The sequence below is a fragment of the Aristolochia californica genome, unplaced genomic scaffold (genome assembly GCF_029961685.1).
Source record: "Aristolochia californica isolate CCGP_79_NKW_82.1479 unplaced genomic scaffold, dmAriCali1.0.hap1 SCAF_5, whole genome shotgun sequence".
Taxonomy (NCBI): Eukaryota; Viridiplantae; Streptophyta; class Magnoliopsida; order Piperales; family Aristolochiaceae; genus Aristolochia; species Aristolochia californica.
The window spans coordinates 39,487,623-39,509,208 of NW_027182214.1; the positions used below are offsets into that span (position 1 = coordinate 39,487,623).

Consider the following 21,586-nt stretch of genomic DNA (forward strand, 5'->3'; position numbering starts at 1 on the left):
ATGGCTTCCGCCGCAGTTGTGAAGCACACTTTCCATGTAATTTTCCCAGCTTCCATCTTTTCACCCATTGAAATTTTAAGGACTTAGAGTGGCTCAAATGGCGTAAGGATTCAGGGGCCGCGGTTTCTATCAACCGATGCTAGTGACCTTGGCCGCAGTTAATGCAGTAATTGAGACATCTCGTCACTTCAAATTATTATTTCACCTTCGTGTGAGAATTAGGATAACAGTTCTTAGAACGAACAGAGAAGTGCACCACTAGAAAACAGAGGCCGATGATTAAGATTTGCTGTAGCTTTTTCATTGACCAGATTGCCATTGCTGATCTTTTAACATCGTGGATTTGAGTCATTTGAGATTTTTTTTTCTTTTCTTTTTATTTGCTTCTCAGGTTGGAAACCACACTGTTAAACCGTTGTGTAAGGAGCAAGTAGTGGTGGCAGTGAACAAGAAGCTCCCTGGTCCTACAATTCGCGTCCATGAGGGTGACACACTCGTTGTCGACGTTTTCAACGGCTCACCTTACAATCTCACCATTCACTGGTATCATTTATGGGTTCTTTCGTTCTCTTTTAAAGTAGGAATTAGGTAAAATTAGGTACTAATAGATGCATGTTATGTTCTGCAATTTGCAGGCATGGAGTATTCCAGCTACTGAGTGGGTGGGCAGATGGACCGAGTTACGTGACCCAGTGTCCGATTAGTCCTGGCAACAAGTTCACTTATAGGTTCAACATTACTGGGCAGGAAGGTACCCTTTGGTGGCATGCCCACTTCTCATGGCTCCGAACCACAGTCTACGGTGCCCTCATCATCCGCCCAAGAGACTCTATGCCTTACCCTTTCCCAAAACCATACAGAGAAGTCCCGATTTTATTAGGTATACTTCTGCTTCTCTCTGAATCGGCCTTCTGAAAAACGATTCTTATGAAAATGGTTCCCTCGTTCGAGCAGGACAATGGTGGGATGCCAACGTGGTGGATCTAGAGAACGAGGCCAAGACGAGGGGAGGAGCAAACATCTCGAATGGTCATACTATAAATGGGATGCCCGGCCTTCTGTACTCGTGTGCTAGAGGTGAATAAAAAGAATTCTCTTGGGATTGGTTTACCTGATAGATCTTTAATTAGATAAAATTTTACCAATTTGGCGTTTGTTTCTGCTTGTTTTATCAGACACTTTCAAGATGAAGGTGAAGCCGGGAAAAACTTATCTCCTCCGTATCATCAACACTGCGCTCAATGACCAGCTCTTCTTCAAAATTGCTAAACACAACTTCACCGTTGTTGCTGTTGATGCCGCTTACACCAACCCCTACCACACCGATGTCGTCGTTATTGCTCCTGGTCAGACCACTGATGTTCTCCTCAAAGCCGATCAGTCTCCGACATCATACTTCATGGCTGCGCATCCTTACATTTCCACCTCCCTCGCGCCATTCGATAATACCACAACCGTAGGCATCGTGCAGTACAGAAATGCCTCTTCGTCGGAGCCCATCATGCCTGTCCTACCAATCTTCAACGACACTCCAACAGCGCACAAGTTCTACACCAATATCACCGGATTATCCCGGAGACGTGGCTACAAGCCCGTCCCCAACCATGTGGACGAGCGAATGTTTATCACTTTCGGGGTGGGACTGGATCCTTGCCCTCCTAATGCCAACTGCAGCGGCCCAAGGAACACACGATTAACCGCCAACATGAACAATATCTCCTTCCAGTTCCCCTCCAAGTTGTCTTTGCTTGAGGCGCACTTCAGGGGAGTCGGCGGGATCTTCACGGAGGATTTTCCCGACAATCCACCGGTGGTCTACGACTACACAAATGCAACGGCAGCTGCAGCTTTCACAGCATCGGAGAAGGCGACGCGCTTGAAGAAGCTGGCTTACAATGCCGTAGTGGAGATAGTTCTGCAGAACACAGCAGTAGGCGGCACGGAGAACCACCCAATGCATCTACACGGCTTCAGTTTCCTCATTCTCGCGCAAGGTTTCGGCAACTTCAACAGAGAGACTGATGAGAAGAAGTTCAATCTGGTGAATCCCCAGCAGCGAAACACCATCGCCGTTCCCGTCGGTGGATGGGCTGTGGTTCGATTCCAGGCCAACAATCCAGGTGAAAACCCTCAATTTTCTTGGACCAAGTCCCGATCGTTGAATGATATAACTAATATGGCTGACCGATGAAAATGCTTTGACTGACAGGTGTCTGGCTGATGCACTGCCACATGGATCTCCATCTCCAGTGGGGCCTAGCAACAGCTTTCGTGGTGGAAAACGGGCCCACGGCTTCTTCCACTCTCCCTCCGCCTCCCAGTGACCTTCCTCGTTGCTAGAATCCTTCTTTTGGTAGCCCCAATGTCTTATTAATTCCTTTTAAATCGTGAAATAATAGATGCTGTTCAAACATATCTCCTTCGTATGTGTATCCAATGAAATGAAGAATAATGGCTTGATTCCTAAGATTTGGTTAAAGATTTATTTTAATTAGGGTTTTTTACTAAAATACTAGTTTGAAAAAAGCTTATTTATGAAAACAACGACGACCTTAACTTATTTGCATAACTGCTGAACTTTGACTGATCCACTGTACATGTGAACAGTCAAATGTTATACATAAGCTTTGACTGCTTACGCGTCACTATATCATTAGTATGATACTGTAAATTAACACACCATCTACCACGTCAGTATAGTTGACACGTATTCTGTCACATCATTACACGATAAAATTTTGAATAAATTTAAAAAAAACTAAATGCACTTTTTATTACCTAATATATAAAAAAATAAATTATTAAAAAATATAATAAACAATTAAAAAATTAACTCTTACTTATTTAACACCATTTAATATCAATTAAAATATTTATTAATTAAAAAAAATTCATTACACTTTTTATTTCTTCATATTTTAAAAAATAAAATAAAATAAGTAAATTAATTAGATTTAAAATATTTATAAATTAAAAAAATACAAAAAAGTTATTTTAAAGTTTAAAAATACAATTTGTTTGTATACTTTTTATCACCTTATTTAAAAAATAATAATATTTACAAATTTAAATATTTAGAAATAGAAAAAATCTAACTCTTACCCATTTATTATGGATTTAAAATATTTAAAATTTTAAAAAATATATATACAAAAAAATTATTTTAGATTTTAAAAATACAATTTATTTGTATACTTTTTATCACCTTATTTAAAAAATAATAATATTTATAAATAGAAAAAATCTAACTCTTACCCATTTACTATGGATTTAAAATATTTATAAATAGAAAAAAAATTACTTTTAATTCTTACCCATATATTATCCATTTAAAATATTTATAAATAGAAAAAAATTTACTCTTAAGTCTTACCCATATATAATCCATTTAAAATATTTTTAAATTAAAAAAATATACAAAACAGTTTTTTTAGTGTTTAAAAATATAATTTATTTGTATACTTTTATCACCTTATTTACAAAATAACAAATTATTAAAAAATATATTATTTAAATAAAAATCTTACAAAACTTTACAATAATTTTAATTTTGCAGAAATTTCATTAACATAAAATCAGAAATTAAAAAGTAAATCACAAAAAAATCAATACAGTAATTAAACACCTAAATTCAAATCAACATTATAATTAAATACAATAATTAGATTCAATTAACAAAAATCCTAAAAAATCACCCTCCTAAATCGGCTTCTGAGATTCAAATTTGGGTTTGGAGGGTGAGTAGGGCTTCGGTTTTGAGTGAAGGGGGGCGGCGAGAGGATGAACAGAGGGGAACAGAGAAGAAGAACGAGAGATGAGGCTGAGACGAATAGAGAGAGGTTGAGAGGGGGGTGTCGAGGGCGAGGCCGAGTGGCGACAGCAGGGGAGTGGCCGAGGCCAAGCGGTTGTAGCTTAGCGGCGGCAGCAGGGAGCGGCCGAGGCCGAGCGGCGGCAGCAGGGGAGCCGTCGTGGCTGAGCGGCGGCAACAGTAGGAGTGAGGGCGAGAGGAGGGGAGAGGAAAAAGATCGAGGAAGAAACATTAGAACGAAAATTTATAATGACATGTTAGATGACAAGTGTGTAAAAAATAATGATGTGGCAGCTTATGTGTTCAACTACCATACCGCACAGATGAGGTGTTGACATGTAAGCGGTCAAAGCTTACGTGTCGCCTTTGACTGTCCACATGTACAGTGGACCGGTCAAAGTTCGGTAGTTTTACAAATAAGTTGAAATCGTCATTGTTTTCATAAATAAGTTTTTTCAAATTGGTATTTTGGTAAATTTCCCTTTTAATTATAATATTTTAAATTAATAGTATATGTATTATTATTTTAAAATCATTTATATGCTTAATTTGTTATATTTTGCACTTCTTACGTTAATTAATTTCATAAATAAATAAGCAATCTAGATAATAATGTAGTGTTATTTAGAAAATTTTGGTAAAAAAAATATTTTCTTCTCTTTCCTTCTCAATTCTAATTATCACTAACACACTTCTTGCATTTCTTGTTATCTAGAGCATTTGGACAACAAGTCCATGATGCACATAAGTAGGTTGAACGATATTATTATAACTTGTAGCTAATCTATATTCGAGTAAAAAGCTGAACTGGAGTCGAACCATGACCATAAAAACTTATCCCAAGACATGAAGAAAACATTTTATTTTTCAAGAGCTCAACAAACTATCTTTCTTCTACAATAAGGAAAGAAGGAAACTAAAAACGAGTCCATTTTATTTGAAATGTTCTCAAACCAAAAAGACTTATAACAATGTTGAAGAGCATGTATATAAGAGTTTTACATGACTCTCACAGCAAGAGGTCTCACAGAGATAATTAATATGGTGTAGTCTTACAGGAGTCTCACATGAGGAGTTCTCACAAAAGCGTCTCACTTAAAATGTGTTTTAATTTTGTTAGTACTCTATTTATGTTTAGTTGTTCAATTGCTCTAGGACGTATCTTTTAGTGTTTGACTTTGGGTGTAAATGGGACAAGGTTAGTTTAATTGTAATTTGATTCTACTTATTTCCTCTATTATAAATAGATATCATGTGATCATTTTTTCTAATTTCTTGTATAGTTTAAGTTCAAATTCTATCTTTTTTCTTCTTTTCCTGTCCCTGTATCTATTATTTCTTTGGTATTTTCACCTTCATAATGAAGTTTTAATATTATAAATTATACATAGATGAAATTTTATTTGACTTTACTTTCCAAATCAAAAAGAATTTTGGTAATCGGAGTTTTCTACAACAAGAAATTGATACTTGAGACAACAAAAGTTAGACAACAAGAGAGGTTCGACAGTAGTAGGAGGAACGTTCATGTCAATTTAATCTATATGTAAGGAGATATTTATATTGGACTCAGAAAGGGTCATACGACAGAATGAAACAACTCAAATGGTCATAATGGATTCTAGAACGAAGTTTTATGCCAAATTGGATATCAAATTAAAGCTTTTTGAGTTTAGTTTCTTGAATAATAAACCATTAAAATTTCCTTTTTCTCTCCTATTATCTCTCCACGTATTGACGTGAATTGAGTTTACTTTACTCTTAGAATCTTAGTTTTTTAGCCAAATTTCTCGTATAATCATAGAGTTTTGGTCAAACTTAATCATTCAATGACGTGTTCGTTCAAGGTATGATATATCCTGCTTCGATGTTGTTTTCAAGTTGTGTTGTTGTTACTTGGTTGTGTATCTTCTGCATTGTCAACTCCGAAAAAATATGGTCACCCCAAAAAATTTATACTTGATTAAATTTATTAAGTTCTATTGTTGAAGTCACCCCTATTTTTTCAAAAAAAAAAAAAAAAAAAGAGTCTCATTCTAGATTCGTTTGGAAGTATGAGTGTTGCATAGTCGCCTCCTTTTTGTTAAAATTATTTTCCTCTAGTATTTATTTAGTTTATCATCTTGTATTTTTCTCACTTCTGAGCAATGCTCCCACTACCTAAAAAGTGTTGATTTTTTAGGACTCCATGAAGAAAGGGAGACAATGCATGTTGGAGAGAAAACAGGAGGAAGAATGAGGTTATGGACTTGTGTCCTAACCTCCACAGAAGCTCTATTTATAGATGAATAAAAGTAGAATATTATAATTATACATTTGAAACTTAAACCAATTACATCAATGCCATTTTTATGAGACAATTCTTTATTTACCATCAAGCCATCACTCTTGGACGTGGGCCTTCCTTGGTCTATGGGCTTGAGCCCATCTTCCACCTTTCTTGGACATGTGAGTCTTCCTTGGTCGTATGGGCGTGGACCTATCTTCTAACACACCTCTCTTGGACGTGTGGGTCTTCCTTGGTCATGTGGGCTTGAGCCCATCTTCCAACACTCCCCCTCAAGTTGGGGGTGAGAGAACATTATATACACCCAACTTGCTACAAATGGTAGATAGGATCTTCTTGTATAAAATGACAGTCGACTATATTTTCCAACTTTCCCCCTCAAACTGGTGATCTCTTCGTTCTTTACCAAGAGACCCAATTGGCATAATATAAGAGTGAGAGAAGAAAAATCACTCCTAGTCGGGTGACAAAGCTCCATACTCCAGGCAAATGGTCATAGTCTGAAATACTCTCCGCTCAATTTCAAAGGCAAAAAGTAGCCCAACTGTGAGGCACAATGTTTACTCACTTTCTGAGGGTAACTCTAAATATACCTCTTGGGTGAATAACAGACATGACTCACATAGGATATTGGGTACACTCATATCCTTTGTAGGTAGTGGGTTTATAGGCATTGCTCGAAAGTGATTTTAACAAATAATAAGAGTGTAATGGGGAAGCATCAGAAGATAATATGTTAAGGCCACCATGTGCTTTCTTCTTCATCAAAATAACCAATGTTGAAAACTGTCAGCAACTGAGGAGTCATTCGTCAATAATAATGTCTCAGTTAAAGAGACACAATAACAGCAGGGGAAATGGTCCTGGGCCAAAATAACACGTACCAAAGAATGAAAGACCTTAATAAGGACACAAAATAATCCACACAGAGTCCATCCTTGAATAAGGAACCGAGTAATAAGCTTTCAAAAAGTCTAAGATAATAATCCCACCAGAGCCAAGGGACCCTAGTCAAACTGAGGTAAGAGAACAAGTTGAGTCTAGTCAAGAATAAAAAAAAATATAGTTGAGTCACTGAAGGAATTGGTATAGGATTTGGGACCCAAACTAGTATAACAGAAGCATCAAGCCAATGGACCGAGTCAAACTAACTCGGACCGAGTTGACAAGGGTGAACCGGAGTGGAACAGAACAAAATCATTGGGTTGACTCGACTAATTAAATACCCGCTCGCAAAACCATGGTAGATTAGACCATATGCAGTAATAACAACACCTTTCTTCTCTCCCAGCGAGATAAAACAAAAACTTGGCAAAGTCTCACAACTGGGTCATCTTCTCTAGCAACAGCAATGGAGTTGTCGTTAGGGAAATAACTAGTGAACAAAAACTCGAAGATAAGAGTAGTAAGGATCTTCCAAAAAAATTACCAAGATCATTGAGATCAATTAACGATGGTACTCTTTTGTCGATGCCTTGGAAGAGATTCAAAATAATGACAAAGCTCGCGTTGCTGAGATTGGCAAGATGACAGCCAAACCAGTAGAGAGACAACAAAGCGGGAAACAACAGGAGAGAACTAGGATAGAAACAGTACAATGCAGCAGCAGCTTGGATTGACGACTTTCCTGATTAATATCCAAAATAATAGCAAGGTGTTTTCAAGATTTACAACAAGTGAAATATTGCCAGCTCTGCTTGATCTTCCTTGACTGAAACAAAAACTTCCAAACAAGAAAGAAATCAATTGTCAATATTGCAATAGATTGACGATAACTCTTCTCAATCAATGAAAGTCTTTATCCCAAGATCTTAGTAGTTTTTTTTTGTGCCCAACTTCATCAAGTCATGAGTTTTGAAGAGAGACGTAAGATAAAAATAATGGAGATGAAAACAACAACGAAGGCTGAGGTGCCAAATCAATGACAATGCCAGCTAGAAGATTTGTAGCTAAACGAGATCACTTATCATTTTATTGGAAGATTGGCCACACATGCAAGTGTGTGGAAGATGGGCTCAAGCCCCCAGACCAAGGAGAAGGGCAACAGGCCCACACAATGGTAGCATGATGGTAAATAAAGAGTCATCTCATAAAGATGCCACTAAATTAATTAGATTATGATTTATGTCTCTTATTTACTCTTACTAAGGTGAAGAGTATGCCTGTAATATTAGTACTTTTGATATCTATAAATACAATTTAAGGGGAAGGGTTTGGACAAGTCCATTATCCTTATCTTCGACCTCTTTTTCTCCAAAATCGTCACTCATCCTCTGCTCCTCCTAAAACTCTTGGCAACTCTTCTTCTTCTTCTCACCCTTTAATCTTCTTCTACTGTGATTACATATCATAGAATCCTAAGTTTCAATATTAATTATTAATTTAGGAGTAAGAAGAAGAAAGCACATGGTGGCCCTAGAATATCATCTTCCGGTGATTACTTTTTACCCCTTTAATTAGCAGTTTTACTCCTACCATTTGAGAGTCGTTATCCTGTGTTGGAACACCGTGATGGGGGAGTTTATTACTACACTTTTGAGCAATGCCTATAGACCCACTATCTACAAAGGATAAGAGTGTGCCCGACATCCAACATGAGTCAAGTCTATTATTCACCCAAGAGGTATTTTTTTTAGCTACCCTGAGAAAGCGGGTAGACTATGTGCTCCACAACATGAGTCAAGTCTATTATTCACCCAAACTATGCTATAAATCATGATTGATCTACCCAAGTGAACTGATCTATCAATATTGTCTAGGCAAAGCAAAATTATGTTGATTGATCGATCAACCTCTAGAGATTGATCGATCATACAAAATTTTGTCAATCAGGGACATAAAACATGATCAATCATAGAAAAGTCATAGATCTATCATACTTGTTATGCATTGCCTGTAGGAATTTTGAATGATCGATCATACCAAAAACATTGATCGATGAACTTAAAATGTTAGACTCAATGGGAAGATATTGATTGATCAAACCATAGATTAATAAGTCACTTTCTAACAGAAATATAGTCATCACACATGAGTGATCGATTAGTCATTTTACACTGATCGGTCAATGTACAATCAACTTGTTGCAAAAAGGCAAAAGATGGCTAGTTTGTCTTGGGGAACTTATAAATGTCCCACCAAACCTCTCATTTAGAAGTTAATGATATTTTATTAGTATACCTATAACTATTCATTAGGATTCTCTTGAAATTCCTTTCTAAGTTCTATTTTGAGAAAGAGAGAGCCTATTTTTTAAAACTTTGATATTCCTTTCTGAAGTCCAACTCCTTGTATTCATATTAGTCAAGTTTCTATCTACTCCATTGTGCATCAAAGGCTCGAAGCTTGGTAATCTCAAATAGAAGGTTATCACTCCACGTTTTAAAGGGTGTAAGTTTAACTTTTTTTTGTAATTTTTTTTCTAATAAATAGAAAAACCTGCTAGAGCTAAAATCTAGCTAATTGCTTGGAGAGATTAAGTTAAACTCATGTATATGAACATACATGTGGCTTGAAGGAGAGTCAGAACCTCTTTGTTGTAATTCCAAGCTAATTGAGCTATTATTAGAGGAATTTCCCAAGCACGAGTTCTTGGGTTGTGAATATTAATAGGGAAATATTCATAAAAAAAATATTTGGTGTAGAATTTTGGTGTGTGAATTTTGTCTCTTTTTTCATGTTTGTTTTCTTTATTTTTCACACACTTTTAGTTTAAAATTGCAAAAACTCAATTCACCCCACCCCATCTTGAGAAGCCACCTGGGCTAACAAAAAGCTAACAAAACAATTTAGTTTTTTTGCTAGTTGGGTTACAAAAAGAAAACACTATGGGAATGGAGGAACAAAGAAAACATTTAAAATGGGAGAGATGAGGATATAGTAGAAGTATTAGTACCATGAACCCTTATTTGGGTCCTATCTATAATGGATACAAATCGGTCCACAGTACAAGAATATGGAGAGGACAAGTTTCTAATTTACCAGTAAGGTGTTCAGATGCTCCGAAAATCAATCATCCAATACCCTAAACCCTTGTTTGGGGGTCCTATCTGCAATAGATACAAATTGGTCCATAGCACAAGGAGACGGAGATGATAAGTTTCTAATTTTACCAATAAGGTGTTTAAAAGCTCCATAAAGAGATTTTCCAACAGCTAACTAGGCTACACAAGCCTAGACCCACACATATTTTTTCAGCAACTCACAAGGCGTTCCAGCCTAGACTCACAAAGGTATTTCTAGCACCACCTACCTACACTAGATCTTACGACTCATTCAGTGTAAATACAACTCTCAACTTCTACTCCTCAGCCACAACAACTTCTCACAAACAATTTCAGGTGAGGATGTCTTGCCTACTCAAGGCTTCACCAAAATGCAAGGATTATGTATTTATAATATAGTCCAATGTAAATGGCCTTTTAATAGGCATATTTATAACAATATAAGCACATGCAAATAGGTACACAAATCATAAGTACCTACCCAATGTAATAGGAGCTCTAAATAATCTTTAACGACTTGATTTTTAAATAAGATTACCTCATATAGTCCTTAATGTTTTGATTTGAAAATATAAGTAGCTCAAGATGACTTGATTTAAAAGAACGGGCAAAATTTAAATTTGAGATTAGTTTTTTTTAACTTGAGGAATGGACACATCGCAGCTCAATGTAATATTTGATTTCAAAATATGGCCCATGAGTAATCTAAACTTTTATAAATGATTTCAAAGTGTTATGACACTAGTTTGGAGTATTCGACCAAGTATTATAAATATATCTCAAAGTATACACTTGTGAATACTTGGATTTGAAATTTTATCCTCAACTTTAAATAATACTTTGTAAAAGCTTTTTCAAATGTACTAATGAATCAGAATACTAGCATATAAGTATAAGATGCTATTAATATTGATTTCAAGTGGGTGTCAAACATGCATCAACTCAAAATACATTTGCTGAATCAGTATAATATTAAAACATGTGACACATGTTTAGCAAACTCAAATCTAAGTATTCAATAGAGATTTGAATAGACAAGTATTAAACTACTTAGCTCAATAAAGAAAACTATCTGATTTTGCTTCCTTTTAAGCCTTGGAGGAGGCAGAAACTTTCCAAAACGTCCACGAGGGCTAGAGAGTCTTATTTTTCACTATGACAAGGAGATGGTTTCGTTTTTTATGATTTTGGGTTAAATTGCATGATTTTCAATGTTAAAAAGATTAGTCGTTATAAATGGATAAGGCTATCTTGTTATTTTATAAAAGTAGGTAAAAATTAGGTAAAAAAATTATGAAAAAATAAATCAGAAATCATATTTGTATTGTTGAACATTTTGGTAGGTTGTTTACAAGATTTAGAGACCGGCCGGTTTTGGATCTAAGTCTACCATTTTAAAATTTTGAATTCTGTAGAGAGTGGTCTACTTATTTCCATGAGGTAGACTCTTTTTTGGTTCACACAACTTGATTCTATGAGCACATGTAGTAGACTATTCTCGTGTGGTTAATTGGTTCTTTTTTTCTACCGACTTTTTGTGCTAGTCGTAGTGGTCAATTACTTCTCTTCTACTATTTCTTCGTGTGGTCGACTACTTTGTAAAATGTTGTTGAATGATTTTCTTTACTATTTCTTCAAGTGATCGACTAGTTTCCTAGTGGTCAACTGCTTTTGTTCACTATATCTCATGTATTAGTTTACTTTTCAAAATGTGGTCGACTTGTTTCTTTTTGTGTATCTTATGTAGTAAATTGTTTTTCAAAAAATGGTTAACTACTTCCTTCTCTATATCTCAAAGTAGTTGAGTCCTCGCTTCTTTCTTTTATGATGAGGGATCAACTCTATCCTTGGGGGTCGGCTCTTTTTACTCCTTTTTCATCGTGTGATCAACTCCTTCTTTTATATTTTTTTTAGTTTAGGCTTCGTCTTTCTCGATGCGCTTGACTTCTATTCGTGAACTCTACTCTTTTACTCTTCTTGCTTCTCTAGGGTGGTTGTTTGTTTCTTTTTTTTCTTTTTTTGATATGTCAAATAGTGTTGTTAGGACTTTTAATAATGTTCTTCTTAACATGAGCTACTTGTTCCCTTTTTATATATGGGGTCTTTCAGAAATTTCCTTTAAGGGCTTTACCAAGCTGCATAACATATTTCATATATGTTATTAGTAACTTGGCATTTGTTATCATCAAAATTATCACAATAAGGATCCTGAGACCAACGTCGACACAGCCCATATAGTCCTCCATACTTGATCTAGCCACCTTTCATTAACTTCTACTTCTACATTTTACAAAGATTCTAGCTTGCAAGATGTGGTGTGCTGTGAAAAAACTTAACAACTTGATCTCATTGCTCTTAAAGACCTCTTAGTTATTGCAAGCACTATTCAGATTATTTAGTAGATGTGAGTTTGCAGATTGGTTGATGTTAATTTACAATCTTTAGTCTGTTAGTCTTATTTATATGGGCAATGACTACTCTGAAGAAATAGAATTTAGTCTAGTACATCTGCGAATCAAGTAACTGAGGTACATAATGGTGGAGACGACTTACCTCTGTTCCTTTTGAAAGCGTATTAAGAGTGATGAATTTAGCTCTGTCATCTGGTTTTACAACTGATGAAATGGGTTCTACTTTCTGCTAATGAGAAATGACACACAGGAGTAATTGTTTCGAAGGTCAAAGTTAAACAATTGCATCTCGTGTTTTCAGAGAAGTTATGAAAATATTTGAGAAAATTAGATTGGTTAGCAACGTCTAGAAGGGGGTAGTGAACAAGGATTAACGACACAAAAAGCGATCTCTTCATTTCTTTCCTTTGTCCACCAAATCTATACCTAACGTAGCAGATACCATAGATTCCGTGCAATTCTTTCCGTATACAGTGTTCAAATAGCAGAAGAAACTGATCCTCCGCGCGTGAATTTAAGTGTTTCCTCCATTCCCGTCCCCACGCATCATGCCAGATAATTTCTTCTCTTTCCAAGTAGCTTTTCAAAGGATTCAACCGTCCATCAAGCTTGGACACCTACCGCCGTTCGTATTATGAAAATAAGTAGCAGAAGGGACGAAAACATCAACCTCTTCCATACGATCTTTTTGAGTTTAATCGCTTGCTTCAACCAATAACCTACATCAATCTTCCACGTGGAAAGTTTCTGAGTCAGTTCTCATTATTTGATTAGAAGTTGGTAGATGAGATGTTGAACGAGAGTGATAACGATGTTAACTAATTAACATGTCGATACAGATAGACAACCTCTGCTTGTTTTTTCTTTCCTCGTCTTCATGCGCTTTCGTTCTGATATCTGGGGTATAAAAGCCGTTATCTCTCTTCAGAAAATGAGATTTAGGAACGTAATCTGACGTCCACTGGGTTTTTCTCTTTTGATGCCGTCGCGGACATTAGAAGGACGGACTGCCATGTGCAGTTGTAAACTTATAGAAGAGGGGAAGTCAAGACAGAGGAGATATCTCCACAATGTTACGTAGGGAAGGAAGTCAAATCTGGATCCCGTCTTTGCTCAAAGATGAATCTTCTATTGTTCTGAAATGCCTTTATTTTATTCTGGCATTCTTCGTCCATCCAAGTGAAAGTTTTCTGGGGAGATACGGAAACGGATTCTGGGCTTGAAGAAAGGGAACATATGTTTAAAGTATATCAACTCGGGAAGATTAAGAAAACGCGCAAGCAATGTGCTTTCTTTGTTAAAGAACGCCGACTTCAGCGTGTTCAACTCGTGACAGTGAATCTCCTCTCTTTTTCTTTTTAAAATCATAAAAAAGCTAACTAACATATGTTTAAATATTTTGGTTTCAGATCCTGTGAAATCTATTTGCTGCATCTGATTGTAGTTCAAAGTCTTGTTGGCCGATTTGGTAATCTGCAGTTGCATCTTTAAAAAAACACAAAAAAATGAAGAAGTCTCTTGACCCAAGCAAAAGAATTCTATTAACCAAATACGCTAACGTAAAATATATACTTTTTTTAATATAGGCAATTCAATCAAGCTCAACAGTCATTTTCCATGGCGAAATGGTCACAAAACACTGCCTAAGTGCAAGCATGGAGCCTACTATAAGTTAAAATTTTATTGGTCCATGAAAAATATAGAGAGAGAGAGAGAGAGAGAGTCAAATGTTTCAAGCACATTAAGTTCAACTCATATGCATTAATACTGAGAAAATTGTTTGAATTTGATGTTAATTAGAGACTCCAAAAGAAAATAATATCGTAAGTTCAAGTGGCACTTTCGAAGAACTTTCAGCTTTCTGAGTTTCTTCTTCTCATCCTAAACTGAAGTTCTGCCATAAACATATAGGCTTCAAAACGAAGAAGACTTCTGTTAACGTAACTAGGAAGACGAGGTCTGCTAATCCCTTGCAGGTGTACAAGTTACAGCTATCAAAGTGGAATACATTTAATTTCAAAAAGTTGACCGCGATTTTAACGTTCTGAATAGTTTTCTTTCCCTTGCAGAGTATAAACTCTGTTCCAACTCTGTCAACAATTAAAATTAGGATCCAATCCATCTCATCCTAATCCCTTTACTGCTATCTGTTGCAAGGAAGAACTCGACTTAACGAAAAGTTGATGATAACGAAAGCGACGACAAAAGCATCTTTTTTTTTTTTATAGTTTTGCTCCCTTGGGCTTACGTTAGCTTCAAAAGGGTGGTGTCGTCAAGATTCACCGGCGAAGAAAGATCTTACGAGTTTGTGCATAGCATTTAATCTCAAAGATGGGTACCTAATCCTCCACTTTTGACTCGGTTACTACCTTTGGGTTTTCAGAAAAATCAACCCGTGGAAAACCGTCGTCTGGTTGTAGTAGAAAGTAAGAAGGAAGAGAGAAGAACTGTTAGCAGGTAGAGCCAGTCAAGAGACCAGGAAGAACAATCTGGTTTTGTTTTTGTTACATCTGAAAGACTACATTATCTTGCGTCTCAAACTCTTCTAGAAAACAGAAAGCAATATTTTCGATCTCAAACATTTCCACTCGTTTCTGAAGCGGTCATGGTTACAATGGCCGACTTCCAAATTTTACCTACTCCGTGGAAGATAATGAAGGAGGAGATTTAAGCATAAAAAAGAAGAGCAGGCTTGATTCACAAGGCACCATGGGTTGAATGTATCAATCAAATAAAAACTATAATCTATACCAAACGCTTAACGACCAAGCTAACTGAAGAAAACCGACTAAGAAGGAAAGAGCAACAAGCATCCGATCAAGGCACACGGCTTTGACGCAGAAAACGATCAGGACCACTCAAACCGAGATCAATTAAATTAGCAAAAGCCGAGGTATTTCATCAACCGTTAATTCGGTCTAAGAAATCACAAGTTTCAGGAAACAGATGAAAATGGGAATACGTTGTCTCGCCGGTCAAATGAAGGATGAGTGAAGCTGAGGTTGGACAACTAATCTCACATGGTGTCGAGTAACGAATCAACTCACATGACTGCATTCAAACAGTCTTCAAGCACTAAATGAAACTATCTTGACCTAGCTGTAATGGGATAACAGCTGAGAATGGTCTATCAACCAAGATACAGAGTCCAATTACGTATCAAAACTCGCTAAAAAAGCCGTGGCCGGACCAGGATATTAGCACATTAACCTCATGGTAATAGTTTTTTTCTCATTATCTGAAACGGTGGATTTTCAATCGTAGAAAGCAGTTCGCACTTTTGTTTGTTCCAGCAAATCTCAACCCAGGCTGGGCCCTGGGGCGATTTGGTGACAGTTTGGTCGCGGCGTGTTGCTTGCAAAGCTGGATTTCTTAGGCGTTTATCTATTTTCCTTGCGACGACTATTGAGCCATTTCATCTATTTAATTGACTATCCAATTACGCGACCTGGAGGAGCTCCCAGTCTATAAATACGGGTATTATGCGTCTCATCAGTCAAGGACACGAGCTCATAGCATCACACAAACGTTTTGGACATAGCCCGTGGCCATCTCACAGAATACGGGAATCTCTCTTTCCTTCCTTTGTATTGATTGTCTTCGTTTCTCCTTTCGAGCTCGCCATCGACATGGCTCGTTCATTCCTCCTGCTTCTGTGCGCATTAGCGCTAACGTCAATGGCTTCCGCAGCAGTCGTCAAGCACACCTTCCATGTAATTGAAAACTTCCTTCTCTCTCTCTCTCTCGCGATTTTTACATTGAAAGTTTAGGCCCTGCACTTAGAATGGCTGAGATGCCATAAGAAGATGGTGCAGTTTCGGTCAGTAACCGAAGCTGGCGATCTCCATTCTCGTATTTCTCATATGCAGCCTGATCGTTAATCAGACTGCTATGTAAGAGATATCAGGTGACTTGGAATCAACAGTTGAGATTGTAGAAAACAATGTCTAATGATTACGATTTTTTTCAACTTCTCAATGTGAACCGGGGAGGACCCATTTAGCTTTTTTCGCACACACTGGATCAGAAATGGTCGTAAAGGTGTTAGGAGGTAGCCTGCCATTGGAGGGTAAGGTTGGAGGAATCTTGAAAGAGCAAGTAATGTCTTCTTTGTTCAGGATTTGAGTGTTCTTCTGTAATACTGTTCCTATCTTGAACAAGTTAGGTCGGTTTTCTCATTCATCGAGCATTTCCACAAGATGAATAAAGTTATAGGCCAAGCATATACCAACCAGTCAGCTGTGAAACTTCCATAGCTGATAAATTTAGCATGTTCTGACTGATCGTTTAGGCTTATCTTTATTTGCTATTGCTTCTCAGGTTGGGAATCACACAGTTAAACCATTGTGCAAGGAGCTAGTAGTGGTTGCAGTGAACAAGAAGCTCCCTGGTCCTACAATTCGCGTCCATGAAGGCGACACACTCGTCGTCGATGTTTTCAATGACTCACCTTACAATATCACCATTCACTGGTAATCTAGCCGTTCATTACTTGTTTTCCATATTCTTCCTCTGCTATAGCTACAGATTTCATGGAACCACTTCCATTTTTTCTCACATTGAATTATATATAACACCATCTTTCCAAAAGGTTTCCTATTGTTAAGGGTTGTTGCCCCATCCATTGTTGTGGGCGTTGCTACGTTCACTACAGTGAGGATTAGAGCTCTGATACCATAAAGAATAATCGGAGGAAGAAATAAGTAATTTGCGATACTTTTCATTGATGTGGAATAAAGTATTTATAAACGAATATAAAGATTTACGACTCTTCAGCTACGTGTCATAGCTGGATAGAAGATTTATAGTTTGAGTTAGAGTCTGTCTCGAACTCGATCAACTCGTATCCTTATCTCTATCGATTTAATTTCATAAAAAACTAATACATCGTTTGATGATTTTTAGGCATGGAATATTTCAGCTACTGAGTGGGTGGGCAGATGGACCGAGTCTTGTGACCCAGTGTCCGATTCGCCCCGGCAACAAGTATACTTACAGGTTCAACATCACTGGTCAGGAGGGTACACTTTGGTGGCACGCCCATTTTTCAGTGCTCCGAGCTACAGTCTACGGTGCCCTCATCATCCGCCCAAGAAACTCTATGCCTTATCCATTCCCAAAACCATACAGAGAAGTCCCCATTTTATTAGGTATCTACTGCTTCTCTCTGAATCCTATCCCTTTTCTTGCTTCTCTTCACTGAAGCACAACGATTGTTCCTCCTTTGAGCAGGTGAATGGTGGGATGCCAACGTGGTAGATGTAGAGAACGAGGCCCTCGCATCTGGGGGAGGTCCAAACATCACCGATGCCTACACTATAAACGGGAAACCTGGTCGTCTCTACTCATGTTCCAAAGGTGCATAAAACAATTCTTTATTACAGTATCAGATTGATTTTAGACAGGTTCGCGTTGGAAAATTTTACCGATATCAGATTTGCTGATGTTTTTCTTTTGCTATATACCAAAATCAGACACGTTCAAGATGAAGGTGACCCCTGGGAAAACTTATCTCCTCCGAATCATCAACGCTGCCCTCAATAACCAGTTATTCTTCAAAGTTGCCGGACACAACTTCACCGTCGTCGCCGCTGATGCCGCCTACACCAACCCCTACCACACCGATGTTGTCGTTATTGCTCCCGGTCAGACCACTGATGTTCTCCTCACAGCTGATCAGGCGCCGGCATCGTACTACATGGCGGCACACCCGTACATTTCTGCTCCTATCGCACCATTCGACAATACCACCACCGTTGGCATCATCCAGTACGAAAATGCCTCCTCATCAGCGCCCATCATGCCTGTCCTGCCGGCCTTCACTGATACTCCAACAGCCCACAAGTTCTACACTAATCTCACCGGGTTGGTCCGTAGCCGGGGTTACAAAGTCATCCCTCACGGTATAGATGAGCGAATGTTTATCACTTTCGGTCTGGGACTCGACCAATGTCCTGCCAACGCCAATTGCGGCGGCCCCAACAACACACGATTAACAGCCAACATGAACAACATCTCCTTCCAGTTCCCGACCAGGTTGTCGTTGCTTCAGGCACACTTCAGTGGAGTCAACGGCATCTTCACGGAGGATTTCCCCGATAATCCACCGATTGTCTATGACTACACAAACGCAACGGTGGCTGCTGCTTTCTTGGCGTCACAGAAGGGGACGCGGTTGAAGAGGCTGGCTTACAACGCTACAGTGGAGATTGTTCTGCAGAACACGGCTGTGGTCAGCACGGAGAACCACCCCATTCATCTACATGGCTTCAATTTCTTTGTTGTGGCGCAAGGTTTCGGTAATTTCAATAGAGAGACGGACGAGAACAAGTTCAACTTGGTGAATCCCCAGGAACGAAATACCATCGCTGTTCCCGTTGGTGGATGGGCTGTAATTCGATTCAAAGCCAATAATCCAGGTGAAATTCAAGACTTTTCTTTCCTTTCGTCTCCAAAACACTGAGATATTAAAAACGACAGTATAACAACTCTGGCTTACTGGAAAATGCTTTTTCATTACAGGAGTCTGGTTAATGCACTGCCACCTGGACGTCCATCTTCCGTTGGGTCTAGCAACTGCTTTCGTGGTGGAAAACGGGCCAACTCCTTCTTCCACTCTCCCTCCGCCTCCTAGAGATCTTCCTCGTTGCTAGAATAAAGAAGCCGGCCAGAAGCTTCAAAATTATTTCCTTTCTTATGTTCACCCGTCCGTTGAATTAAACCGCGCCCACCTCTCACCGTCTCAGTCGTCCAGTTAACATCTGTTCTTTCAAGTATCCAACTCTTGGAGATTAGAATTCTTTCGTAGCTTCAAAATTGTTTATTTCTTGTCTGTTGAAATGATAAAAACAATGCTACTTCCTTTCTTTCACTCTATATTGTGAATCTGTGATTGTTGTTCAAAATTTCAAATGTGTATCTCAAGTATGACAATAATTAAATGAAATAAGGCACCGCCTGTCCAATCTCTCTCCACTTCCACCAGTTTCGCAAAATGGTATTCATCTCCAAAGACTTTAAACTGAAGGAATCGCAAAAGCCATTGATGAAACAACGAAGTCAAGACAACGTTAGATGAACAAAAATGAAGGAATACGAGAAGATTTTATTGTAAAAAAATTATGATCTTTTGGAGTCTCAAAGATGGCTTTTGCACTATGAGCCATTTATGTTTTAAACGAAACTAAATCGCTCTAATTTGACCAGTCTTAGAAGAATAATTGCGCCTACCAACTCACTGTAAACTTTCTTCAAACGAAGGAGAGGCTGTAACTGAACACGTTTTTGACTTTTTCCTTCATTATTGTTATGGGTAGACTTTGATTTCATCCAATTCTCTTCATCGCGCAGTTTAGTAAAAGTCGAAGTAACTTTGAGATAAAAAGTCCCAATGTCTTCGTTTCCATCTCTTCTCTGCTCTCTTCAGTCAGGCTAGAAGGAGAACTGGGATTCCCTCCGAACAAGGGAATTTTCCGGTTTGCCCACAATGACTAACAGGAGTTGTGAATTAATGGCTTCTATGGGCGGCGGATCCAGACCCAAAAAGGGTCTCCTTCTAGCCAACAGAAACGGGTTACAGAGAGAACGAGGGTGTGTTCCAGTTAGTTTCTGATAGCAATCTACCACTTTCTAATCATAACGTTCAGAAGCGGAGAACAGGTGTATGATGGACCTTAATCTGAAACGGTTTCGCTTGATTTGTTAACAAACAAGTGAAAATTGAAGGTCCACCTTGTCCGTTTATCTGATTTCGTATTCAAGAAAGAGGGAAAGATTAAAGAATAACAATGACAATTAAAAATAGATAGAACTCAACAAAAGGAGCTCATCCAGAAGCTGAAAGTGAAGGATCACCTCCTAAACCACTCCTCTAGGTCTGTTAAAGGTGCCCGACGCAGAGCCGACTGGAAAGGATTTATATTGGGGAATCCATATTCTCATATATCGATAACTGTATTCTACGCTTCTGGAACCCCTTTCCTTAATGGAGCCGCATACCTTTACATGAAAGAGAGAAACGAATTTATTAACTTGTTCTGTGAATCCCAAAATACTTAAAAGCTATCAGAACTACCAGAAAAAACTAAGAATGGAAAATTAAAATAACATATTAACTTATGGGCACAAGAATGGAAGGGGAAACGAGCACAACAGCAGCCTACTCATCTGCTTCAGATCATCTTCTCCTACACAAACTCGGCGCATTTTCTGCTTTCATCCTCATCTATGATAAAGCTGTAAATTTGATATGTTCCCCACTTGCTCTTGCGTCTTAATAGGAATGCTGAAGAGAAACAGCAGCATATGTAACAGATTCTCCATCCAAATGATCTCCGAGGACCATTTTCCATTCTGTAATCACACTAAAATGCAAGAACCATCAGGAGCAGTAGCCCACGACGACCCTTAATCTTCAAAGAGGATGTATGAGCTCATCCTTCTCACAGCAGAAAAGTCTTGGAGGAAACTAAAGTTGCAGACACGGAGATCTGCCTATGCCCTTGTCGCGCGCATTCATGGTACAAGAACAGCTCTGAGGAGGACCACTGAGTGGAAGAGAGAGGCATAGTGAAGCACCCTCTCTGTCACAGACCCCACCAACATAATTGATAGTCGACAATGGAGAGAAGAGTAGCGTTCAAGGCCTCTCCATGGAAAACGACAGAGAGGGAGCAGCATATTGCAGGTTTAATGAAAGTACTTGGGATTATACAGGCCGGGTGACACAGACTGGTGGGAAACACATTCATGTCCATTATAGAAGTGACCAGATATCCATAGAAATGCCGCCCCTATGAATTCAGATGAACACAACAAAGAGTACCACGAATCCTCATTTCAAATCACTCCCCTCGACCCTCCCCCACTTCACCTGCCCCACCCCCTTTACCGTACTCTTTCTTCCCTCAAAGAAAAATATATGGAGAATTTAAACAAGTTCTGGCAATGGAGTTTGATAATCTGTCATTTCAGCTCCTTCAACTCCATTGACAGACTTCTCTCAGAAAGGTGGAAGCCCATCTTTGTCATTTCAATGGCCAATTACCAAGTTACAGACCCAATCTTGGAACAAAAA

General features: G+C 38.2%; 2 protein-coding genes across 2 annotated transcripts; both read left to right on the forward strand.

Moving 5' to 3' along the window:
• On the forward strand, positions 1-2,340 carry LOC137966649 (laccase-7-like). Its single transcript, XM_068813333.1, has 6 exons — positions 1-36; positions 392-543; positions 636-880; positions 955-1,077; positions 1,176-2,120; positions 2,210-2,340. The coding sequence occupies exons 1-6, from the start codon at positions 1-3 to the stop codon at positions 2,338-2,340; spliced, it is 1,632 nt and encodes a 543-aa protein (XP_068669434.1).
• A 13,799-nt stretch (positions 2,341-16,139) lies between these two features.
• Positions 16,140-19,258, forward strand: LOC137966019 (laccase-7-like). The gene is made up of 6 exons (XM_068812458.1): positions 16,140-16,223; positions 16,831-16,982; positions 17,416-17,660; positions 17,743-17,868; positions 17,985-18,929; positions 19,033-19,258. Exons 1-6 carry the CDS (start codon positions 16,140-16,142, stop codon positions 19,161-19,163), a joined length of 1,683 nt encoding a protein of 560 aa, XP_068668559.1. The 3' UTR covers positions 19,164-19,258.
• Positions 19,259-21,586: the final 2,328 nt, after the last annotated feature.

Excerpts from the sequence above, each read along its gene's own strand:
- LOC137966649 (XM_068813333.1), top strand. The coding sequence starts at position 1 with ATGGCTTCCGCCGCAGTTGTGAAGCACACTTTCCAT. Across the intron at positions 37-391 it reads TTGTGAAGCACACTTTCCAT|GTTGGAAACCACACTGTTAA; the intron begins GTAATTTTCCCA and ends TTTGCTTCTCAG. Across the intron at positions 1,078-1,175 it reads TCTGTACTCGTGTGCTAGAG|ACACTTTCAAGATGAAGGTG; the intron begins GTGAATAAAAAG and ends TTGTTTTATCAG.
- LOC137966019 (XM_068812458.1), top strand. The coding sequence starts at position 16,140 with ATGGCTCGTTCATTCCTCCTGCTTCTGTGCGCATTAGCGCTAACGTCA. Across the intron at positions 17,661-17,742 it reads AGAAGTCCCCATTTTATTAG|GTGAATGGTGGGATGCCAAC; the intron begins GTATCTACTGCT and ends TCCTTTGAGCAG. Across the intron at positions 18,930-19,032 it reads ATTCAAAGCCAATAATCCAG|GAGTCTGGTTAATGCACTGC; the intron begins GTGAAATTCAAG and ends TTTTCATTACAG.